This window comes from Microplitis mediator, chromosome 5 (assembly GCF_029852145.1).
Source record: "Microplitis mediator isolate UGA2020A chromosome 5, iyMicMedi2.1, whole genome shotgun sequence".
In the NCBI taxonomy this organism is placed as follows: domain Eukaryota; kingdom Metazoa; phylum Arthropoda; class Insecta; order Hymenoptera; family Braconidae; genus Microplitis; species Microplitis mediator.
In genome coordinates this window covers 22,379,664-22,404,539 of record NC_079973.1, presented here as the reverse complement: position 1 = coordinate 22,404,539, position 24,876 = coordinate 22,379,664, and the positions used below count along the sequence as shown (strand labels likewise).

Sequence of the window (24,876 nt, the reverse complement as noted above, 5' to 3'; positions counted from 1 at the left end):
AAAAAGGTGAGTAGAGGTGCAACGCGTGTTGACAGGACCGTCTTACATCTGGTAACACTTTTGAATAAGTTCACATTTAAATGATGACCTCACAATAAAAGTTAACTCACGCTCGGAAGTTTGAATGATGATATCATGGGAAACTACATAATCAACCCTCATTAATCAACAAAAGGATTTTAAAAAGTTATAAATAAATTTAAAAAGCTCGTAGGTCACCTACATTCATTTTAAAAACCGTTATCCTACTTCTTTAGTCCTCGCGCATTTAAATAAAAATAAATAAAAACAAATTTATCCGACCATCTTAGAGTCAACGAACTATATTTTACGAAGGCGGAAATATCTTGCTTTTAAACTGTTACGTCCTTTGATTTATGAATTACAATTAATTAACACCCAGTTTCACGGGACAATCCGTTAAATTTTTTATATTTTTTTTATAAAAAAAATAATTATCGTGTAACTGTTGTGTCATTTTTTTAGTGTAAAAAAATAAAAAATTTTTATTTCTATTGTGAGATGCCTTTTTTTATGCCTAATTGAATAAATTTATTTTTAAACTATGACACTACACTGTAAATAATTTTGAGTGAATTCGGATTTTATTTCAATCCGAATTCACTCCGTCACTCAGAGTTGAGAAGTTTAAAAAAAATTCACTCTGCATTCGGAGTAAATAGGGAGTTTAATTTTTCAGCCGAGTTATTTCAGAGTGATCTGGATTTCATTCCAATCTGCATTCACTCCCATTCGGAGTTTTGATATTACAGTAAACATATTTTAGGAGTGAATTTCACTCCGAGGGGATCCCGGGTCAAAAATAAAACTTGATTTAGACTTTGTTTACCAAGTCAAAATTTGGAGCCGTTTTCATAGGACAAACTCGACTTTTTTATACGGAGATATGAAATACAATGAGTTTTCGCCTTGATTTATACTTAAATGGCTTACTTAGTCACGATTTAAGACGAAAAAGTCTAAATTAAATCGAAATTAACTTATTCGACTTGAATTATAAGGCGAAAAAGTCAAAATTAAGGTAAATGACTATCGTGCTCGAAGTAGAGACGAATAAGTTTAAACTAAGATAAAAAAATACAAATAAGTTGAAACGAGTTGAAACTAGAATAAAAAAAATTCAAAAAGTTGAAAAAAAATTAATTTAAGTCGAAAAAGTCGAGATCTTATCGACAAATCGTCGGCAAATCAATAACTTCAAAAGAAAATAAGGTAAATCAAGTTTTATTTTTCACCCGGGATTAAATAAATAAACAGTCACCCGCTCCGGATTTACTCCGCGTTCACTTCGCTAATTTTTTATAGAGTAGACGAAAAAAGCCATTTAATAATATATATATAATCCACAATGTCCGGTCGCGACGAAAGTACATTGGGTCGCTTTCTCTGTGGGTGATACAGTCGTCGAAAGTAATATAATATAATATTATATTATATCGGCTGGGATCAAGGAGAGAAAGACGATCACCTTGACTTGAATATTTTCGCATCGCACTTTGTTTCCTTGTAAACACTGCCGCCCACAACATAAGATGAGGTGACAATAATAATGATTATAACAATAAATTATCAAAAAACAAAAATAAAATTGCGCTTTTTTTAAGCCCAAAGCTTTTTCTGTAAAAAAATATTTCATTGCATTTTTGAGCGAAAAAAAAGTCGAATTCTCGAGAGAATTTTTTATTTTAACGCAATGAAAAATTGGTATTTTTTTATTTATATTTTTTGTATATTGTTTTTGTTATCCTGCTGAATGTTTTATTATATTATGAGTATTCTGCACAATGAAAAGATGATAAATTGCAGTAGGTTTTGTAATACTTTCGACACATCCTTCCTCAGTTGGCCACATGAAGGCATTGAAAATATTAATTTCAAGTACATAGACCAGTTATGTAACTCGGGGTTTCTATTTATTTATTCAAATATTTTCTTGTTCAGATAATCAACTCATAACTAGTAGCCAATTGCTTATCATTATCAGTAATCAATCATTACTAAAACCAGATTCTTATAAATTTAAATATTTATAAAAAATAAAATAACAAAAAGACTTCCGGCTGAAAATACTTCCGTATAAAATATTGTGATTAAAAAAATCAGTTTCATCATTCGAAGTTACGATTGTTATAATAGGAATTATTATTTTTTTGTTGGGATTAAAAATTGAGATGTCCGCATAAGTCGGCACAGACGGACAATACCTGAAGAGAGACATCACACACTTTATTATTTGTCTGTTTATTTTTATTGTTTTTTTTTTTTTTTATTTTAACTTTAAACTGAAAAAGGAGAATTGCGAAGGCGTGAGGCCAGTTCGGCCCTCCTGCCAACTACTCACTCACTGCCCCCGTAAAAGAATCAGTTCTGCAATCCGGCTTTTAATGTGACTAGTCTGTTCAGTGCTTCAGTACGATTAATCCACCATATGACAGCTTCTCATTCTTTAATAATTCCCCAATCATATTTTACCGAAAGTCTTCTCAAGTGTCAGTTTAAAAAAAAAAAAATCTCTATATAAATAAATAGACAAATAAAAGTAATTATTTTTATTTCGAAATAAAATACGTGTTAATATCAACTCAAATGTTCAGACAAAAAATTAATTTTCTAATTATTATCATTTGATAAATTCATATAAATTCAAACATGTATTTTTTTTTACTTCTGGTAAGTGATTTAATTTTTTATTGACGATAATTATTTTTTCATTGATACATCTCTATTTATATTTATATGAAAAATGGGTTAATATTTATTCTCACGCTATTGCACTGAAGTACAAGAAGAATTTTATTCTTTATTTTCTGAGACTGTAATCCTAATCGACGGATGTAATCAATGCTCAACCTTTCGTCATATATACATCTATGCACAACATAAATATATATGAACTTGAGAATTTTATTGCAGATCATACCCGACAATAATTTATAAAAATAATAATACACCTTCTGAATACGCAACACATAAATAAAATTATTAATATGTGATTGTAATGACGAGTTTTTATTATTTTATATCGACGCGATGAAAACAATCGATTTATGTTATGTAATTTATAAATAATAAATAATAAATTATTTTTCAAAGGCTTCGATAAGAAAAAAAAAACGGTAATAGGTAATGGGTGTGAGAAATTATTTTAATCGTAGAAGGTAAAAATATATTTAACAGAATGGACTTCTTGGTATTTATATCACCTTACAAGTCAAAAACTACTTTTATTTAGGTCTGTGCTCCCGTGAGGCCTGAACATTTTAAAAGACACACCCATTGGTTATCCGAACATTCGAATAAATTGTATTTATATATAGATATATATATTGAGAAGTGCACCTGTACCTCTCAATTATATTGTGTCAGAGTTGTATCCTACAAATCAAATGTACATGCATTGTCGTGTTGTTTGGTATGTCATTGTTTGAACATCATTTAAATTCGGTCAAAGGTTCATATTCACTATAATACGCGTGACGTACAACCGATACGTCTATTGAATTTAAATCAATCGCCAAAATACTTTCAAATTTATTTTTAGATTTTTATAAATAAAAATTGTAATTACAGTTTATTTTATATGGGAAATAAAATTCATCTTAAATTCACTTGAGATCAATTCAATTATTTTTTTATATATTGATGAAAAATACTTCAATTTTTACTCAGAGTTTTCTAATTTGTATATGTGACTCATAAATAAATATAAGAAAAAATAAAATTCCCATAACATAAAAGACTGATTATTTAATAACTAAAAATTACACCAATAATATGTATATATACCCAATGTTTAAAACTAAAACTTTCTCTAGATCAAGATCACAAACAATCTCCGATAATAAATATAGCAACAAAGTATGTATATTGACCACCCATTAAAATTAGTGAATGTGAAGCTTTCTTTTTGTCAAATTAAATAAATGTCATAATAAATACCCTCGGGTGTTACATTTAAATAAAATCTTGCAAAGTTTGTCTATACTTTAGAAAGATGCCGAAAAATAGCAAATCCTGACATTGCGATACTTTTGAGACCCAAAGCAACGGCCTACTACTGACACTGTGTAGCATGTATCCGCAGATTGTATATCCGGCGCCTCGTTATATTTCTCCCAGCATCTACACAGAGTTTAAGTTTATTCTGCCGCTCGTAAAAGTGAAAGCAATTTGGTGTAAGAGTATATATATGCTGTAGTAAACGAAGGAGAAAATATGTGTGCAGAACCACGACGCACATGCGTTACATCAAATGTTTTTTAAAAATCCTTGAAAATAAACAAATCCTCCCGAGATGCTGTTACCGATCCTTAAAATTTTTAAATTAAATTTATTACTCATTTAATTCATTTTAAATTTATGTCCTTCCCGCTATCTTCCGCTTCATCATTTTTACTGCGGTAAAAAAAATAGATAAATAAATAAAAAGTGCAAGGAAACAAGTTCCAAGGGTTTTACGATCGTACATCGGGTACACGCGTGCACAGTTTCCTGCAAGCTAAAGACAACTCGTGGGTTTCGCTTGCGGCTTAATCGTCCCCGTACATATAGGAGTCTAGTGTTGTTGCATAGACAACACTAGTGTGGTGTAGGTCTTTGTTTAAAGAACAAAATAAAATATCCAAGAATCGAGCACACTCCCACGCGTCTTGCGAATCTAGCGGATAACATCACTAACCGTTCTTTTACTTTTTATTTCATTTTTTAAATTTTATTACGTATTTTTTATTATTTTTTTCCTATATAATCTTCGAGATTTTCCGCAAACTTCCGCTTTTCATTGCATTATAAATTACGCACGCTTACTGTTGCTAAATGTGACCACACTATCAATAAAAGGTGCGTCGCTATTTACTAGCACTATTATCATTATAATTATTTTTATTGTTAATGAAAAATAAGAAAAAAAATAATTGAAAATTTAAATATAAAATTAGCACGCGATATAAAATATAATTTGCGCACATTTAGATGTATAACGTTGGTTAGTGTATAAGTAGGTATGAGTAAGAAGGTTATGACGACCGAAGAATAAAATACAACAAACACAAGTTTCTGCGACCACGTACCGGATAATAAGCGCGAAAGTTTATTTAAATGCGTACTCTTTTACATTGTATTCAAAAGGGCGTGTATAACTGTCTGTTTAATTAAATTTTTAATCTTATAAAAAAATAAACAAACAACTTTAATAACTTAATTAAAGAGCGTTTAATCAAAACCATTATTCAAATATTTAACCTTCATAATAAAATTATTTCCTCACATTAAATAAATGATATAATTAATTATCAATTAAACGCCTTATAAGTCCTTAAGCACGAATAATGTACAATCATTTGATGATGACGAAGTCAAAAAAAAAATCTATGATCTAATCAAACGCCTGAGATGCCCGTGTTCTTGGAATATAATGAACGTATGTGACAGTTTGAAATACCGACAAGGTAACGCGTCGACTTAGTCATTAACCATCTAACTCTTTTAATTATAATGCTCGTCACTTGCCGTATCATTTTATTACAAATAAACAGTCTACTTAATTATTTTATTCCGCCATTTAAATTTAATAATTAAAAATAAATATCACAAATGCTCTATTAAATTTTATATAAATAATCGGTAAAAAAAATAATATACTGAGTATATGAGTATACTAAAATATATGAAAAATAAATAAATAATGTTACAAATAGTTGCCATGAACTCTCGATATTCTTATGGCCAAAGATATGCTCCATAAGCAATACAAGGACGAGCATTACAATTTATCATTTACATCACTTATAATTCATTTTTATCTAATTGTTTTGTCATTATGCTTTTAATATCTATCAGAGTAGAGTAGAGTGGCTGTGAGAATTAAAATTAATAAAGTAAAACTATCGAATGTAAGCGTAGGCCGTAATCAGAGGACACCTAATGTAGTGTAATGTAATGTAAGCATATTTATTTATACACTTCTATCTATTTCTTGGAGTCAGTTATACACAGAAAAAAATTGATACTGAAGTTAGTCGAGGTCTAATAATTTTTGGATTTTTTTTCCAACGGTAAATAATAAAAAAAAAAAATATTTAAAAAAAATCCACCTACAGTTTTTTTAATTTTCTACATGTGCATATTTTTAGTTTTGATTTTTTTTTTAAATTCGAAAATTGTTAATTGTCCGTTAGCTTCAGGATCATGAAAAAAAAGGATTTATTGACGCAAGAAATATTTTGCACATGAATTGCAGACAAAAATTTTCTTGTCTAGAATTTTTTTCTCGCGCCAAGAAAATTTTTGTTTTCAATTTAAAATGCAAATTTCTTGGGGCAGGTAAAAATTTTTGGCGCCAAGAAATCCTTTTTTTCTGTGGAGGTATAAATTAAAAAAGAAAGGGATTAACTTTGCTGGTATCGGACACCCGGTGACTTGGGTTGCTGACTGGTATGGTACCAATGCCCATCTAGTTACATTATATTACACTCTAGAGTCTAGTATATACATATATAGCACCGTAGTAAGCTGGAGACCAAGAAGCGAAGGTGGAGGCAAGCTAAGTGTGCAGCCAGCCCAAGTGATAGCGAGGAAACGTTGTCGTACCTCAGTCTCTCTCGGTATCGCATCCTCTCCTCGTGCTACCACTTCAACATAAACTTGTAACTCTATTAACCGGTAGCAGAGCATAGACTACACTGTGTTATTATTTATTTATTTTTTTTTTTTTTAGTGCATTGTTTGCTTAGTTCTTGTGTCAAATTTAATTATTTTTATTATTTTATTTTTTCTCACCAATAGACTTCCTCGTGACCGCTGTACAAAAGAGAAACTTAACGGTCTTATTTTGAATTAAGAATTCGCGGAGTTTACTCTGCATTGGTATTGATAATAGAAAAAAAAAAAAAAGGTAACTGAGGAAACGATAATCATGAGATTGATTTATTGTTGAAGAAATAGAACACAAAGAAGAAATATTTCTGAGGCCAGTGGGAAATTATTTTGTGAAATGTCGAAGGTTTGGATAATTGCGGCAATTTATTTAACTAGGGTGAGATTATTATTTTAATTAATTAATTATTTATTTATTAAGTTAAGAAAATTTTTAAAAATTAAATTTCTGGAAAATATTATTTGTAATAATTTTTATATTAAAAAGTAAAATCGTTTGATTGTTATAGTAACGAGACATTGTCTCTCACAATTAGTCACGCGAGAATAAAAACTTCTACTCTTACTCTTCAACACTTAAAATATCCGTGCTCAATCTAGTCTGCTCATACTTACACTCGTGGTTTACGGTACATCGATTACAAGTCTATGAAAACTTGATAACCGTAATTACAATAATTAAAAATTTTTAGTCCCTCGTAAACAAACAACCAAGTAAATAAATAAATACACAAGTGCATAAAGTAAAATTACTCGGTGTAAGTACAATTAAATACATATTAATGGGCTGTATTTTATCTGATAGAATCATAGGTATCAATAAAACCGATGAAAGACGACATGAAATAAAACAAAACGTTATTGAGTTTAAATTCACGTGAGATCGTGTTCACTTTGAAAGGATCAAATTCCATTGCCACACTGATTTACTGATCTCACTTCATTATAAACAACGATCGCCACTCTACGCTAGACAAATGCATGAGAAAATAATTCACGTTTAATAATTGAGAGTACACCTATAATTTATAAATTATTATTTTAATAGAAAAAATTAACCCTGTATTCAATTATGCAAATTTCAAATAATTATTTTAGAAATTTTTTTTTTTTTTAATCAAACGATTATTTTTGGAGGCTCACGTGATAGAAATATATTCAAAAAATCGGTCTATCAGTTGACCCTGCAGGCCAGCCCCAAAACTTCCCACTGTTTTCGAGCTTCTTGAGCTCGAAAATACTTTTGTATGCCGTTTTTTTCGAAAAAAAACGATTTTTACCATTTTTTCTCTAACGATATCTCTCAAACGAATTGACGATTGAGACTGTTGAAGTAGTAATCGACGCGTTTTATCAATTTCTAAAGTTGATCAAGTTTTAAAATTGATTTATCGTTTTTGAGAAATTTCAAAAAAACTAAAAGAAAAAATTTTTTTTATTTCTTTCATTAACGGTTTCTCTTAAACGAATGAACTGATTTCGATGGTTAAGGTGGCATTAGATGCGACTTATAAAGTTTTAGAGTTGAATAGATTTTGGAATCAATCCATCGAGCACATTAAAAGTTATCCAAAAAAAACATTTTTGAAAAAATTTTATTTTTGGAATATCTTCGAACGCACCCTACCGATCAAGCGCAATTTTTCACAGCTTTTAGATATTAACAAGTCGCGTCGAATGACACCTTGGCGATCAAAAACGGTTCATCCGTTCAAAAGTTACAGATACTTACATACGTACGTACATACATACACTCGGACATCATCTTGAAATAAGTCAGAATAGTTTCCTAGAACCTCAAAACGTCAAGATCTGATAGAAATTCGGTTTTCGAAAATCGGACCGAAACCAATGACTTCCCTTCTTTTGAAAATTTTCAATTTTCTTAGCGGGAAGTTAAAAAAGTTATATAATGATATAGTAAAATCTAAATTAATTTAGCTCGTCGTTTTTAATTATGACATAAAAAGCGTGACTTAGTTGCTCGAAAAAAAAAAACTAACTATCATTATCGAGTAAAATACAATCATTATTTATGTCTCGTTAAAAAAAAAAATTGTTGAAAATCGTAAAAACGTACTGCAGTAAAAAACCGAGTGATGGTGCGTCTGTGGCCTTTAATTTTCTAAACTGACAGGTTTATTTTAATGGGGTCTTAAATCTAGTCCATCGCATCGCGAATTTGCAAAAAGATTCATGGGTATGTAGAAGATCGTGTATGAGTTTACTCGCTGTTGGTACTTGAAAATATACGTGTGTTGTATTGGTTATTTGATGTTTTAGTCGAGTAGTAATGCAAGAACAAGCGATCCGAGCACTCTGGTATCGTTCCTACCTCGCGTAACCCTTGACCCTCTATACGTTGACCGGCAGTAACATTTTTTATTGCCGATTTACGGCACGATTTCTGCCGCATACCGTTGTTATTATTTTTAAGTTTCCTACCACTAAAATTGCCACCGATCCTCGGTCTCTATTTGCAAATACAACCGGTCTTTTATTTTTATTGACAGTTTTTTGTGATGTCATTTTCTTTTTATAAATTCCTCTATGCCTGCAAATAAATAATGACCGCGGTAATATTCTATTTAGAAAAATAATTATGATAAAATATCGGCAGTTTATTTAAATTAATGAGGAAAAATAATTATTGTCAATTAAAAATTAAAAAAAAAAATATTGGAGGCGATAAATCACATAAATTTTTAAATTTCGATAATACGTTCAAGATACATAAATTTATTTATAATGATACGTGTACGTCTATCCGCAAAATAAATAAGACCTTAACATTGAACTTTAAAAAAATAAATTCTCTGAATCTTGATAGTTTTTCAAGGTCTTTAAAAGTAAAGCCTTTATATTCAAGAATGTGAATTAAATGCAAACATATCAGGCAATTGCGCCGGCTGACCGGTAACTGACCTCGACAATGAATTTTATCCTCTCGTCGCGTGCCTTCTCTGAGTAGAGGGCTCTTTATTTCCTTTACAACAGCATATATATCTCTATATTTATATGTACACTTTTCTTTATACATCCTCTCGTCTTATTATTGTGCAGTATATTTGAACCCTTTCTCTCTCTTTCTATACAAATATCTATATCTATATACACATACATTTATGCCTAAGACATAATACCGTGGATCTACAGCGTGACGATTCATGATCGTAAATCACGCTCGTGAATCTGAATGCCCTGGGCAAAATGTTGAGTGCATACTTATGTTTAGAGGTCGACGGTGTTACGTACTGCTGCAGCATCAACAGGACCAATCGCAAATCTACTTGTATGTACTTTATACATATACTTAAATACTGTATAAAACGGACACATTAACACATATGCAAAACGACTCGCTCACTTCCAATTACGGTTAGGCCGTTGCAATCGAGAGTGGGCTTTCAATGTATATGTTACATATATATAAACAAATATACATACATATGGTCTTTTAGTCCATGCTGAGTCAGAGCACATCGATTCAATCGATTAGCAATCAAGTACCTTTACTTTTTTTTTACTCATATTATTTAATTTGCTATCCCGAAATTAAAATTAAAGATATAAATTTTTTAGTTCAATAATAAATTGAATGAACAATAAAAAATTAATTTAAATAAGGATTGAATGGCGACATGAATTTAGTGTGTGAAAAAACGGATATAAAGGAGCGATGGATTTTATCTCGTTGATTGCACAGCGAAATAAAAAATAATGCTTTTAGTGCATCCAAAGATGGTGATTATGATTTACAGTCTTTTAAAAGTGACAGTAAATGATTCGGTTTTGCTAAAAAGCTATCATTTGTAATTATCGGTTGACAATAGCTATATAATTATAAACATCAAACGTGTTAATAATTATTTCAGAAAATTTTTTTTTTTTAATCAAACGATTATTTTTGGAGGCTCACGTGATAGAAATATATTTAAAAAATCGGCCTATCAGTTGACCCTGCGGGCCAGCCCCAAAACTTCCTACTGTTTTCGAGCTCAAGGAGCTCAAGGAGCTCGAAAATACTTTTGTATGCCGTTCTTTTCGAAAAAAAACGATTTTTACCGTTTTTTCTCTAACGATATTTCTCGAACGAATTGACGATTGAGACGGTTGAGGTGGTAATCGACGCGTTTTATCAATTTCCAAAGTTGATCAAATTTTGAAATTGATTTATCGAGTCGTTTTAGAGATATTTCAAAAAAACTGATTGCACAGCGAAATAAAAAAAATGCTTTTAGTGCATCCAAAGATGGTGATTATGATTTACAGTCTTTTAAAAGTGACAGTAAATGATTCTGTTTCGCTAAAAAGCTATCATTTGTAATTATCGGTTGACAATAGCTATATAATTATAAACATCAAACGTGTTAGTCGCTGAAACACGTAATGATATTAATAAAAAAAAAAAAAAAGTAAAAGGAGATGTGAAAAATAAGAGAAAAAAATGAAAAAATGTGACACGTAATAATGAGGCGTAAAAGTAAGATAAGAGTAAATTGTACGTAGATCTATTTATGTATACGTCTTATTGTGATTGAGACATAAGAAATGTATTTTCTCATGATGAATTATTTTTTTATTAATGTATAAAGGGATAGTTATCGTCAATTATCCAGCTTACATAATCATTTGATTATTTGTATGTAAATGTGTGAAAGAAAATAAGACATAAGACTATTTAAAGTCTTAATCATTAGCACAGTATGATGATCATGATTATGATTACATTATTTAATGTATATTACAAGTACAAGACATGCGCAATACTTGATTCGTTAGATTGGATTTTATGAAATAAAATTAGCAGATAAATAGAAATAGATTTATAATGATGAGAAATAAATTATTTGTAGATTTGAAATATTTACATAGATATCTTCTGTCATGTAAATAAAAACAATAATATAAAAAACTATCGTGATTTAAAATTGTTATTCTACCTCGGCATTCACCTTAACCTGGAAGCCACTTCACCTCTAACAGCTACGTAATAAGCAGTTTAGCTTTTTTTCGCTGCACTAGAGTACAGCCATTCGGTAGTGGTTTTGTCAGATAATAGTCTCAACAAAAGAGAAATCTTACGGTGCTGTGACTTCTAGGTAAATCGTTTTGTCATTTTCATCGTATAGCTCTTCACTTCTCCCGCTCGCTGATTTTACTACTTGACTTTTGATTTACTGACGGAAGGCGTTGCTTCAGCAAATAGGCAAACTTGTCATCTCAAGCTGTTTAAAAATTTTTTTTACTAGTTCGTGATGTCAATTATTTTATTTAACAACAAATTACTGTAATTTTATGTTTCCGGTTACTTTTTGTTTTTAAAAGAATCTAAAAGTCATCGAACGAACAATTTTTTTTAACTAGACAAAGAAATAGTTCGGTGTGACCAAATATCCCGTACTTTTAAAAAACCCTCCGACAAACGAACTTATAATCCGTTCATTTTTATTGAACAAATTTTTTTTTTCTCCATGATGGCGCACTTTTGTAAAAAAAATCGGTCTGTCAGTTGACCCTGCGGGCCAGCCCCAAAACTTCCCGCTGTTTTCGAGCTCGTTGAGCTCGAAAACACTATTGTGAATACATTTTCGAGCTCTACGAGCTCGCAAATACTTTTGTATGCCATTGTTTTGTAAAAAACCATTTTTTAGCATTTCTTTCTCCCACGATATCTCGCGAACGAATTAACCGATTTTGATGGTTGAGGCGGCAATCGACGCGTTTTGTCAAGTTCTAAAGCTGATAAAATTTTGGATTCGATTTATCGAGTCGTTTTTGAGATATTTCAGGAAAAATAAAAAAAATTTTTTTTTTTAATTCTTTCGACAACGGTTTCTCTTGAACGAATGAACCGATTTTGATGGTTGAGGTGGCATTCGACGCGGCTTATAAAGCTCTAGAGCCCAGTCTATTTTGGAATGAATCCATCGAGCACATTAAAAGTTATCCAAAAAAAACATTTTTGAAAAAACTTTATTTTTGGAATATCTCTGAACGAGCCCTACCGATCAAGCTCAATTTTCTCTCGGCTTCAAGATATTGACAATCCGCGTCGAATGGCACCTTAAAGTTCAAAATCGGTTCATCCGTTCAAAAGATACAGGTATTTACATACGTACGTACGTACGTACGTACGTACGTACATACATACATACATACACTCGGACATCATCTTGAAATTAGTCAGAATAGCTTCCTAGGACCTCAAAACGTCGACATCTGATGGAAATTCGATTTTCGTAAATCGGACCGAAACCAATAACTTCCCGAATTTTTGAAAATTTACAATTTTCTTAGCGGGAAGTTAAAAATTTGAAAATAAACCCGGTTTGGCATATAGTAAAAATGTTGTAAGCGATCAGCCGATCACTAATTAGTTAATTAATCAATGTACATAAATTTGACATAAGACATTGATATATTCGTGATAGTAACAAAGGCCGTGAAAATAAATGATACTAATTTATTCATAGTATTATGTTTTACTTGAGAATGCAAACTGACACTGTACGAATGAAACAATGAATTGATTGCCGGAAATTAATTAATTGTTCAATCGATCTTCTTGCACTCTATTGAATACAAAATGACCTAATGGCCTTGAGCCAATCATGGGTGCACTTCGTCATACTCGAGTTACGTGCTCACATTATATATATATATATTCATGCTACGCAAAATACTAACAATAAAATGTGCTAAGTAACTAATATTAATCATTTCGATAACGAACAGACGATAATAGATTACAACGAGTGATTGATTTCAGTTAAAAATAGAAATTTATGAGAAAGATATTTTAATTTTAATCACCAATAATTTTCTTGTTAAAATTTTTACTTATTTTATTCACTCCCTTCGGAGTGAAATTCACTCCGGAGAGGAGTTTTGAAAATATTATTAATAAAAAATAACTCCACTCAATAAAATCGAAGTAAAAACTCGCGTATTACATTATTGATCAGTTGATACGCACACACACGCACACACATATTTAGACACACACACGCACACGCAATCGCGCACTCGAACACACACATACACGCAAAGACACACTCGCACACACACACATTGTTTAACAGTTTAATATAAGTTAATATAAATTTATTTAAATATTAAAACTCCAGACCGGAGTGAATTGAGAGTGAAATAAAATCCAGGACACTCTGAGATCATTCCGCTAAAAAAAAACTCTCAATTCACTCCGAATGCGGAGTGATTTTTTCTAAACCTCCGGAACTCCGAGTGGCGGAGTAAATACGAAGTGAATTTGAATTGAAATTAAATCCGGATTCACTCCGGATTTTTTACAGTGTATTTGTGAGTAAAAAGTTAAAAAAAAAATATACTGTCATATGGAAATTTAAATAATTATGTTGTGACCAAAAACGTATCATATTCACATTAGTGTAATTTGCATAACCAGTAGTTTCATTCATTCATTCACAACCAGATTTATTCAAAATTAATTTGTAGCTAGTTTTTTTATATAGAAGAAAGTTTATATGATAGATTTTAAAAAAATTATATAACAATAAATTAAGAAAAGGTCAAAAAAAAATGTTTTATTAATTTTGAATGATAATAAAATTTCTCGTATTTAAATAATTATAATAATAATAAAAATTTCCCACACAGAGAGTAAAAAATTTGATTAAATTTTTACGGATAAAATTGACGATTGTTAATGATTGTTGAGTTACAGAAAAAAAATAAATAAATAAATAAATAACAAGATTTATGATGAATGAGGAAAAATAAAAAAGTGATGAATGACAAGACAGAAAAGTATTTCTATTCGACACATCTTCCATCAAGTGCAATGAAAGCGTGTCTACATAATCACAATCTCAATTGTCAGCATTCCTAAATCTTGTCTGTCTACTACACTCTCGGGCGAGTTGCTACATCCCGTTGGTTGTTACACTCACTCAGTTATTCCGTCTAACCGTCTTAGTCATTATCTGTATAATTATATTATACCGGTGACAATAGTCTACTTCCGTTTTAGAAAGTGAAAACATTATCAGGCTCATCAGAGCTACTTACTGATGTCAAAATATAAATAAAAACAAACAAATAAACGTATTAATTTTATCTCAATGTCATTTGAAAAAATAATGATTTATAAAAAATTATAAATTTATTATTTAACACCAGAATTTTTTTGCCTCAAATGTTTGGAAAAATCCGAAAAAAAAAATTCGATGCAATGAGATGCTGAAGAAAAAAAAATCTATTTTTAAAAATTAATATAAAAAACGTGAGTTTAAGAATTCAGAAAAAAAACTATTTTATAATTATCAAGAAAAAATATGTGTCCGTTACCTAACAACGTCAGTAAATCATCAGAAGTAATGTAATCATTATCACCTAAACCGCAAATACGACCCTTTCTCTTGATATAATACACAATAATTCTTCATACCGGCAAAGACTAAGACTGAAAAAGTAAAAGATTGAAGTCCAAAGACTATTCCATGCCTTTATAGAATGGTCGTGGGAAGTGTTCAGGATATTTAACCACCCACGCTGGCGTCAACCGCTCGATAATGAAAAAAATAAATAAATAAATAATTTTTAAGTCTCCGCGCCAAATGACAAACCGTATAATGGATAATCATCAAATGATGAGACCTCTTCGAAGACCAACGACCGCGTAATTGACAAGTGTTTTTTTTTATTCTTAATTTTCTTCCTAGTCATTCTCTATTTTTAAAATGTGACATTTTTTCCATCCACCGTTTAAACTTAATCACATACTTGACGTCATAAACAAGAATATGTTAGTGCATTTAAAGGACTCAAATATCCTGAGAAACCTCATATATTTTTATTTATATCACCGTTAACCCGCCTCCAGATGATAAAGATAAAAAATAAAATATCTCAATAGCTCAGCCAGTAGCAGATCACAGATAGAATATTTAGTACACTATTTTCTCATGTAATACTTTATCTAGATAATAAACATCATAGCATTCATATTTTTTACACATATATAGCAGTCGCGATGATGAAAACGCGATAAAGTAAACAAAAACAAATGCTCGATATTTTTTAGATCTGATATCATCAAAAATTCTAGACATCAAAAAATTTTTTTAAAAATGAAAATTTTTATTTAGTTACTTATAGAACGTTTAATCTAGATAACAAATCTCATAATATTTATATCATTTATACAGATATAGACGTGATTATAACAAAGGTGCGATTAAGTAAACAAAAATAAAAACTTGGTAATGTTTTTTTTAAGTTTAATGCTACAATTAAACTTTTTATAGAATTAAAAAGTACTTTGCAGTACATTATAAATACTGTAAGAAAGCTTCAGCACCTGAAGAAAAATTAAATTGATAATTTAACATTATTAGTAAATGAAAAGTAGAGGTACCGTTTTTGGCCGCTGTAGGGCCAGTTTTGGATACTGCAATCATTCAAATAAAATAATTTGTAAAGTACGCAATGACATAATTAACTTTTTAAATGTGTTCGGAGATACTTTTATCCCACTGTTACAGTGCAATTTTTTTTTCTTAATACTTTTTATTAATTAGAATAGAGTATTAAACGTCCAAAAATGGAGCATTGGCCACAAATAGTACTTCTACCCTAAGTATTTAAAAAAATTAAAATACCTACATTCGTAAATGAATCGAGTGACAAATCAATAACGTATCCGCAAGTAAAATAAACTGGTTTAAGTGTGTATGACATCATTATCACAATCGATTTTCTATTATGATTATCGGTAACATACCACAAGCTATGATAGAGCGCATTAGGAACGCCTTGAAACTATCAAATTAATTGATTAAAAAAAAAAAAGTTAGAATAAATTAGGAGTAAAGCAGGAAAAAATTTATTAATCCGCATAATGAAAAATATGTACCTGAAGATCGCATCGTTTTTCGCGCAACGAAAATGGAAAAAATTTATGTAACTCGACTGCTTAACAGGGGTTCGCACTTATCTTTCTGTTACACACAAGTCCACGAACGGTACTATCTTTGTTGCACTTGTGCAGTAAATGGAAACTTTGGCCGAGTTTTTCTCTTAAACAAACGAATATCATCAAATAATTGAAGCGCATTTTGCTAGATTAGACAGTAGTACATCGATGTCCAGTTTGTATTTTGTATTTAGAGATTTCGCTTGCGAAAAAAACTCAGCCAAAAATATTTGATAACTCCTGCTAAGGGCAACTTAAGGGGTAGCTCCGGAAGTCGGAGGTGGCCTTAGATTTTCAGCTGACATACCACACTCAGAAAATTAAATGATTGCAGTTACTATCTATTTATGGTAAAATTTTTTACCATCAACCCGATGGTAGTGACAACTATCTGGATGATTGTATAAATCATATTTATGGTAACTGTTACAATCATGTATGTTAATTAGAGATAGTTACAGTTATCATTTTAAATAGTTGTATTTACGATCTAGATGGTTACAGTTACCATCAGAAATTGTAGTAGTTACCATTAAAGATGATTAAAGTTACCATCTAAGACAAGTAGACTTTAAACATCAAATTATGGATTTAAATAATTGTAAAAAATAAATAATTGTCATTTTTTTGTAAAAATTTTATAAATAAAATTTAAGTATGTTTGTCATCATATTTGTAATCAAAAATTTATAATTTTGCACCAGTACTTGAAAATTATTGAATTTTTGATCAATTTTTTTTATAGCATTTAATAATTTTTTTTTTTCTTTATCAGTGTTTTTATCAGTGATAAATTATCACTATCCTTGATAGGAAACATTATTATCCTGATGGTAAATATTACCATCCTGATAGTAGCTGTAATCATCTTAATGGTTACTGTTATCATCCTGATGGTAACTGTTACTATAAAAAATGGTAACTGCAATTATAACAAATTGTAGCACTAACCATCTTTACACTGAAAAATTTTTTAATCATCCTAGATGATTGCAGCTACAAATTTAGTATGATAACTCCAATCATTTATTTTTCTCCGTGCAGTATCTATATGCGAAATATTGCAGAAATTTAGTCATGCAATCAGTAGATTTTTTACTCTACAATTTTTTTTCCGTTCCGCGGAAAACGTTTCGATTTTCAGGAACATTGAAAAATAGTAATAAACTATCACCTCGAGAGTTATTTCATTACATGTGATACAAATAATAAATAATTCAGTCATCATATTTAACATGTACAATATAATTGAAAAAAAGTGCGCTGAAAATAGTTCAACTTGCAACACATTGTAAGCACTTGTGCAGAAAATAATAGATCCCACAGAATACTGATACAGCATTATAGATGAAAATAAATCTTTTACCGTATTGAACAGTCTAAGAATTATTTCAATTTTAAATCACCGTAAAAATGGATAATAAATAAATTTATATATTTCGTGAATAACAATACCTTCTTATAGAAAGATACGTTTCAACGCAATCATTGATTGTTTTTTTATCATTTTCTTTTTTGGATATACATCGTCGTTTATCATTGCACGAATGATAATATTCATCAGAGAATGTTATTTGTAAATGATATTTAAATATATTTATATGAGCACATATATTAAACATAATACCTGAAAATAGTAAAATAAAAACGGTATAAATAATGGTAAGAATATATATTGTTAAAACTTGTCCTGTTGTTGTCATCCAATAAGCCATGGGCTGTGAATAATTATAAGGCAGCCAAGCACGATAAAATAATATATGTTGTGATATATTTTGAGAGCTTGCTACGTAAACCATTAGAGAAACTCCAAATAATGCAGTACATAAAAAGGATCTATTCATGAATCTTAAACAATATACATATGTACATATATATATTGATCGATAAATAAAACAAAATACTTACTTGATCAAACGAGTATAACGATCAATAATAATAATCTCTTCATTGTCCCTAATCTTCGATAAATATATTTTTAAAACATCAATAATATCGGTAATTATTTTACGATGCCTGATAATAATAATTGTTTTTATGAAGCTTGAAATTACCGCCGACATCATAAAAATATTGTTCGTAAATTCGACAATATTACTTGTGACGAAAATCAGATCCATCACTTCAGTTATCAAAAATGTGCTCGCCATTATAACAATACAACTTGTATACAAAGTGTATAGAATGGACTTCCATCCGTGCCAAGTTGCTGGCTTCCATAGGCCCACGTAAAATAATATTGTGAAGATGTCTTTTAGAACAACCATTTGGTGACAATGGCTGTCAAGCGAATGTAAAGACGGTCGGTTGATACGGAGTTCAAAAAACTATTCTGAAGGGTTGCGGTACCTTTACGTTTGCAGTTAATTGTTTCTTTATTATGCACCTGGTGTAATTTTGTAAATTGCAAACGTTTATGTTAATAATAGAGAGTTTTAGGCACAGAGTAAATACAACAGAAATTGACTTCAGGGAAGTCCATTTTGAATTATTAAAATAATAATTACGGAAAATTGTTTTGCTAGAGAATATGTTGAAAATTGTCACGTGCATTATTTATCCCTTCCGCTATTAGAGTTTCCGATCGATTTTGAATAATAAAATATCTACTAAGGACAGTTTTACTTGTGCTCGTACAGATAGTGAATCTGTCTAAGGGTGACTTTTTTTTTCTATACTATTTTTTTGAAAATTTGTATTTAAAAAATCGTGAGCGAAGATAACGAATTGCGACGAAGTTAATTTATCAACGATGTCTTGTGAAAATGATATATTTAAGTACGCAAAATAATTACACGCATAACTTTCCACCGCTGTGTTAATTTCTGATGCATTATAAATATTGATATCTTTTCAAGCGTAAAATTAGTAAACGTAACGAGGGTACGTGCAAAAATTAGTGCAATACATCATTTAATATATTTTATTATGTATGTCTCTTGGCATCGTAAGCCAACCAGGTGATATGGGATCTCTTAATATGGACCGGAGGCCAGAGACTTTCCCAATCCCACGCACGCCTATCGTAAAGAACCCGGAGAGACGTATAGTAGTAATGTAACATAACATGTAAGTTCGTATTCGCTTACTCAACTTTACCGCCATGGAAATACTATAGAAATACATACATAAATACGTATGTAATATATGTATACATAAATATAAACTCATACGAGTACAAATGAAACTCAATATTAAAACTCCGTGATGTGACTTCAAGACTTAAGATGGAGTAAAAAAGAAAATAATCACTGTGTTCTCGTAATTTTTTTTTTTTATTTATTACCCTCAAATTAAGTCAATCTTTCGTCATACACGAGGAGCAATACTTAATAAAGCAATGAGAGAAATCATCTTGACATTGTTTTTTTTTTTTTTGCATTCTTGACATCAATCGAAATGCATTCTGAACTTAATTTGTATTGCGTGAGATAATTACAGAAATATAGATTTAATGAAAAAAAATTCACACATAGGTTCGTAATATTAGTTCGTTAGATATATCATCTAATATAGATGACCTTGAATTAAATAAAGGACGTAGAATTTTTTCATGATCGAATCAAGGTAAATAACATTTATTATAATTTCGAGGTTTTTCATACGCCCACTAATTTTTACGAGTCAAATTAAATTATGATACACCTACGAATTGTCTCCGATATTTATGTACATATTTTTTTAACTTTGTAAACACCTTTGAATGAATAATTTAAATAAGCGCGTGCACTTGATCTCGATACAATATTTATTAAGATCGATTCTTGTTGACGCCTCTTGATGATGATTCTCCTTGACTTAATGGAACAATCGATGCAAACATAAATATGCTGATTTTTAATAAAATCATCATCGTCATCATCATCAATAATTATTTATCAGTTTTATATTAATAAACTGTAAGGTAGACAAAATGTTGGCATTGATAAGTCCTCAAATAGTCGATGACATTGTTATGTCACATTAAATTATTATAAAGATATCAAATTTTTTTTCCATCCCACGTGTCTAAAAAATAGACTTAGCTTAAATTCATAAACTTTTTCACACCCAGTTGAATATATAAATAAAAAGTATATTAGCATTGAATTTAAATTCAAGGTGATTCATAATGCTACTGAATACCTGAATTAATTAAGTTTTTTGTTTCAGATTTCGGTATTTTGTCTGACACCAGACGAAATCGAAGCTCAAAGAAGTGGCTGGAATGTAAATCCAAATACCCAATATCACATTCAAACTGACGAGGGACCAGAGAGATACTTTCGATTTCAAACACTCAATGGGCAATTTCGTAAAGAGAAAAGACTTGAAGACGGTACTGTTGTCGGTACTGAAGGATGGCTTGATCCTCTAGGTTATTTAAGAATTAAAGATTACATCGCCGATCGCGAAGGCTTTAGGATACTTAAGTAATTTTTTTTTACTGTATAATTTATCACTCAATAAATTAAAAATATCTTTCTGTCAAATCTTCAATTACCTAATCAACTTTAATGACAATAAAGTATCTATAATTTTTAGCACACGTTATTTGCTGGTCATTAAGGTCACAAATTACCACAAAATAACCGCAAAACACACTGACTAAATTACCGTTACAATAAAACAAAAACTGTTATGAAATACCTTGGGTTTATTTCCGTAGGAAGACAAACATTCTCGTTGTTATTATATTATTATAGTCGTTTATTACTGGTCATTAAACACTTAAATTATATACGCGACCGTGACGAGTAAAACAAGCAACTAGTTGGCACAACAAGTCTCATTAAATACAAAACATAATTATATTTACCTTAATAATTTGAATATTTAGTTAAATTAAATTTTTTATTTCAGGTCTAAGACGGTCTATGTAGGAATAAATAGACCTATTGAAGACGCTGTTGCTGCCAGTAAACGAGTACCACCTACAAGTGGAATTCTAGTTAAACCACGGCGACCTCCTAATCCATTTAGGTATGTTTTAATCAGTACACGGAAAGAAAATTATGGAAAATGTTCCCATAATTTTGTGAAATTTTTTCCTATACCATCATAGGAATTACGACCATAAATTATGGGAGCAGTTCCTATAATTATAGGAATGTTTCCCATAATTATAGGAATAGATCCTATAATTATGGGAATGATACCCATAACGTTATAGGAATGATTCCTCTAACTATAGGAATGGTTCCTATAATTTATAGAAATACTTTCTATAATATTATGGGAATCATTCCCATAATATATAGGAACTATTCCTATAAATTATAGGAACCATTCCCATAAATTATAGGAACCATTCCCATAACATTATAGGAACCATTCCCATAAATTATAGGAACCATTCCCATAACATTATAGGAACCATTCCCATAACATTATAGGAACCATTCCCATAACATTATAGGAATGGTTCCTATAATAGTATGAGAACTATTCCTATAATATTATAAGAATGGTTCCCATAATGGTAAAGGAATAATTCCTAAACGATTACGGGAACAAATCCCATAGTATTATGGGAACCATTCCTATACCAATATCGGAACCAATCCCATAGTATTATGGGAACAGTTCCCATACCATTATGGAAATGGTTCCCATAATGATATTGGAATGGTTCCCATAATACTATAGGATTGGTTCCGATATTGGTATAGGAACTATTCCCATACCATTATGGGAATGGTTCCCATAATGGTATAGGAATTGTACCCATACTATTATAGAGTTGGTTCCCATAATATATGGGAACCATCCCTATAGTAGTATGGGTACAATTCCCATATCATTATGGGAATTATTCCCATAATGAATAACAAAACTTCCCATAATTTTCTTTCCGTGTACTAATTAATAAATAAACAAAAATTGAATAATTAAATCGATTTTTAGACAACCAGCATTACAAGATTTTTCGAGCAACAGTATTGAAAGCAACACAATAAAACCATATCGAGCGTATTCACCATCAGAAAATTCGAGAAGATTCATTGTACCATCAACAACATCCTATCCACGTTCAAATTATTACTCAACGACAATAACACCAATAGCAATTGCCAATGAATTACCAAAGCCCATAACAACGAATTATATACGACCGTATCGAGTTTATAATCGATCTTACAGAAGATCTCATCCTTACATTGGATCACCGACTGTCGAAATACAGCCGCCAGAAGATCCTAGTAATAATCTTAATGATAATAATAATAATAACAATAACAATAACAACAACAATGATAATGACGAAGCAGTAAAAGTAACTCCAAAGTCAACTTATGGACTTTATCGTCTAGATAATCGAAGATATCGCGCAGCCCTCGCGTCAGGACGTTTTAACACGACATCAAGACAAATACGCACCCGTCGACCCAATTACACAACTGAAAAATCTGACAGCCAAACAAAAGAAACATCAAGTCCCGTTTACTACAGTCTACCAGCGAATCCTCGAGCTCGACAACCTCGACTTTCTCAGGGTATTTCGTCAGCCCCAGCAGAATACGAATTTCCACAGTACGACGGGACTCACACAACAGCTGATGGTTTTCAGTATTATCTTAAGACTCACTATCACGAAGAAGAACAACAACCTGACAAAAGTATCGGGTCATTTGGCTACGTAGATCCGTTTGGTATCAGACGAGTCGTTTACTACAAAGCTGACGGACAAAACGGTTTTGTCCATAAAAAAAATAATCGTTACGTAGGTTTCGATGCCACTCCATACGATCCCGTGCCACCTAAAGCGAACTGATGTGTTATTAATTAATAATTTAAAAAAGTAATTATTTTGTGAATTTTTAGTCAAGAGCCTTCGTCCTAGATGCCTTACTCATAAAAATTAACTCGGCGTGCCAGTCGATAGTTTTACGGTTGAGTTTGAACGACAAAATGTGTGAATGTGGTCCATTTATATTTAAAAAATAATTTAATAATCTACTCCTTTTTTCGCTTCAACTTCACACAATCATTTATTTATACGGCTTCCATAACTTCATAATTATTATTATTGATTTTAGTCAACCATCTTTAAATGGAGATTAGTATGAACGAAAAAAAAGGTGCTCCAAGTCTTTTGATGTCATTTTAAAAATACTGACGTACCCAAAAGTTAGTTTGACACAAGCGTACATAGCGCGAAGTAAACGTAACAGGATTATCAATTATTATATTTTTTTTCGATCAGGTAGAAAGATAGTTGACAAGTAACAAGTAACAAGTAACTCGACATTCAATTCCTACTTGTCAATTTTTTTTTTTACACGGCTACTAATTTTTTTTTAGTCAAATATCTGACAAGGAACGCGATTGAGTGCACGTTTGAAAGGATAATGAGTGTGAATGTAGCAGACATCAGACAAATTTAAAATTATAAATAAATAGAATAAATAATTAATAAAATTAAATTTTTAAAAAATGCGCATTTAAAAAATTAATAAGTGCATTTTTTATAAATATTATTTTTTAAATTTTTTACTCTATTTATTTATAATTTTAAATTTGTTTGATGTCTGCTACATTAACACTCATGAAAGGATAAACGTTTAAAGATTTGAGAATGGAATATTTTATAATAACTCATAATAGACAGAGATTCAATTGTCTTTAATGGAAACTCGTAACATCCGGATAATAATTATTGCGTGCGATTTTCTCTTATGTATATAAAAACACCGGAAGACTGGTATTTCCTACGCACATATTTATTTAAGTAATACGCATTGTTTTGGATTAGTGACCTAGTAATGAGAAAAATTATTTTATAAATATTCCAAACATGTCGAAACAATTGACATTTATTTCTCTACCAAACTTTCTTTCAAACTGGACTAGAGGTTCATTACCACTACGTGCTCCTCATTTTTATGAGACTTTATGACGTTTAATTTTTTTATTCAAAAAAAATGTCAATTCAAAAATTTAAAATCACTCGATAATTAATTTTAATCATTAATTATAAGTGTGAATGTAGCAGACATCAGACAAATTTAAAATTATAAATAATTAATCAAATAAAATTTATAAAAAATGCACTTGTTAATTTAAAAATTTTTGAAATGTGAATTTTTTTCAAATTTTATTTTATCAGTTATTTACTCTCTTTATTAATAATTTAAAATTTGTCTGATGTCTGCTACATTCAAACTCATAATTAATTGTGTATGTGATGCGTATCAATTAATATTTTATAAGTATTTAAAAAAAAAATTAATCAACAAATTTACAAGATTTAATTGTAAATT

General features: G+C 30.3%; 2 protein-coding genes across 3 annotated transcripts; one reads left to right on the top strand and one right to left on the bottom strand.

The window, feature by feature from the left end:
- The first annotated feature begins 2,410 nt into the window (after window positions 1-2,410).
- Window positions 2,411-23,922, top strand: LOC130668660 (putative uncharacterized protein DDB_G0289963). Of its 2 annotated transcripts, none has more exons than XM_057471047.1 (4): window positions 2,411-2,691; window positions 20,786-21,045; window positions 21,476-21,595; window positions 22,520-23,922. In XM_057471047.1, the coding sequence occupies exons 1-4, from the start codon at window positions 2,671-2,673 to the stop codon at window positions 23,385-23,387; spliced, it is 1,269 nt and encodes a 422-aa protein (XP_057327030.1). In that variant the 5' UTR covers window positions 2,411-2,670; the 3' UTR covers window positions 23,388-23,922. The 2 variants fall into 2 exon arrangements, with proteins under 2 accessions (XP_057327030.1, XP_057327029.1); XM_057471046.1 differs by lacking the exon at window positions 2,411-2,691 and adding an exon at window positions 6,580-7,054.
- On the bottom strand, window positions 15,821-19,155 carry LOC130668664 (odorant receptor 43a-like). The gene is made up of 5 exons (XM_057471057.1): window positions 18,542-19,155; window positions 18,089-18,481; window positions 17,808-18,012; window positions 16,324-16,479; window positions 15,821-16,018 (listed from the first exon to the last, which is right to left on the bottom strand). Exons 1-5 carry the CDS (start codon window positions 18,898-18,900, stop codon window positions 15,968-15,970), a joined length of 1,164 nt encoding a protein of 387 aa, XP_057327040.1. The 5' UTR covers window positions 18,901-19,155; the 3' UTR covers window positions 15,821-15,967.
- Window positions 23,923-24,876: the final 954 nt, after the last annotated feature.

Excerpts from the sequence above, each read along its gene's own strand:
- LOC130668660 (XM_057471046.1), top strand. The coding sequence starts at position 7,013 with ATGTCGAAGGTTTGGATAATTGCGGCAATTTATTTAACTAGG. Across the intron at positions 21,046-21,475 it reads GAAGGCTTTAGGATACTTAA|GTCTAAGACGGTCTATGTAG; the intron begins GTAATTTTTTTT and ends TTTTTATTTCAG. Across the intron at positions 21,596-22,519 it reads CGACCTCCTAATCCATTTAG|ACAACCAGCATTACAAGATT; the intron begins GTATGTTTTAAT and ends ATCGATTTTTAG.
- LOC130668664 (XM_057471057.1), bottom strand. The coding sequence starts at position 18,900 with ATGGTTGTTCTAAAAGACATCTTCACAATATTATTTTACGTGGGCCTA. Across the intron at positions 16,480-17,807 it reads GTAATGAAATAACTCTCGAG|TTTCAAGGCGTTCCTAATGC; the intron begins GTGATAGTTTAT and ends TTAATTTGATAG. Across the intron at positions 16,019-16,323 it reads CACTCGATTCATTTACGAAT|GTGCTGAAGCTTTCTTACAG; the intron begins GTAGGTATTTTA and ends ATTTTTCTTCAG.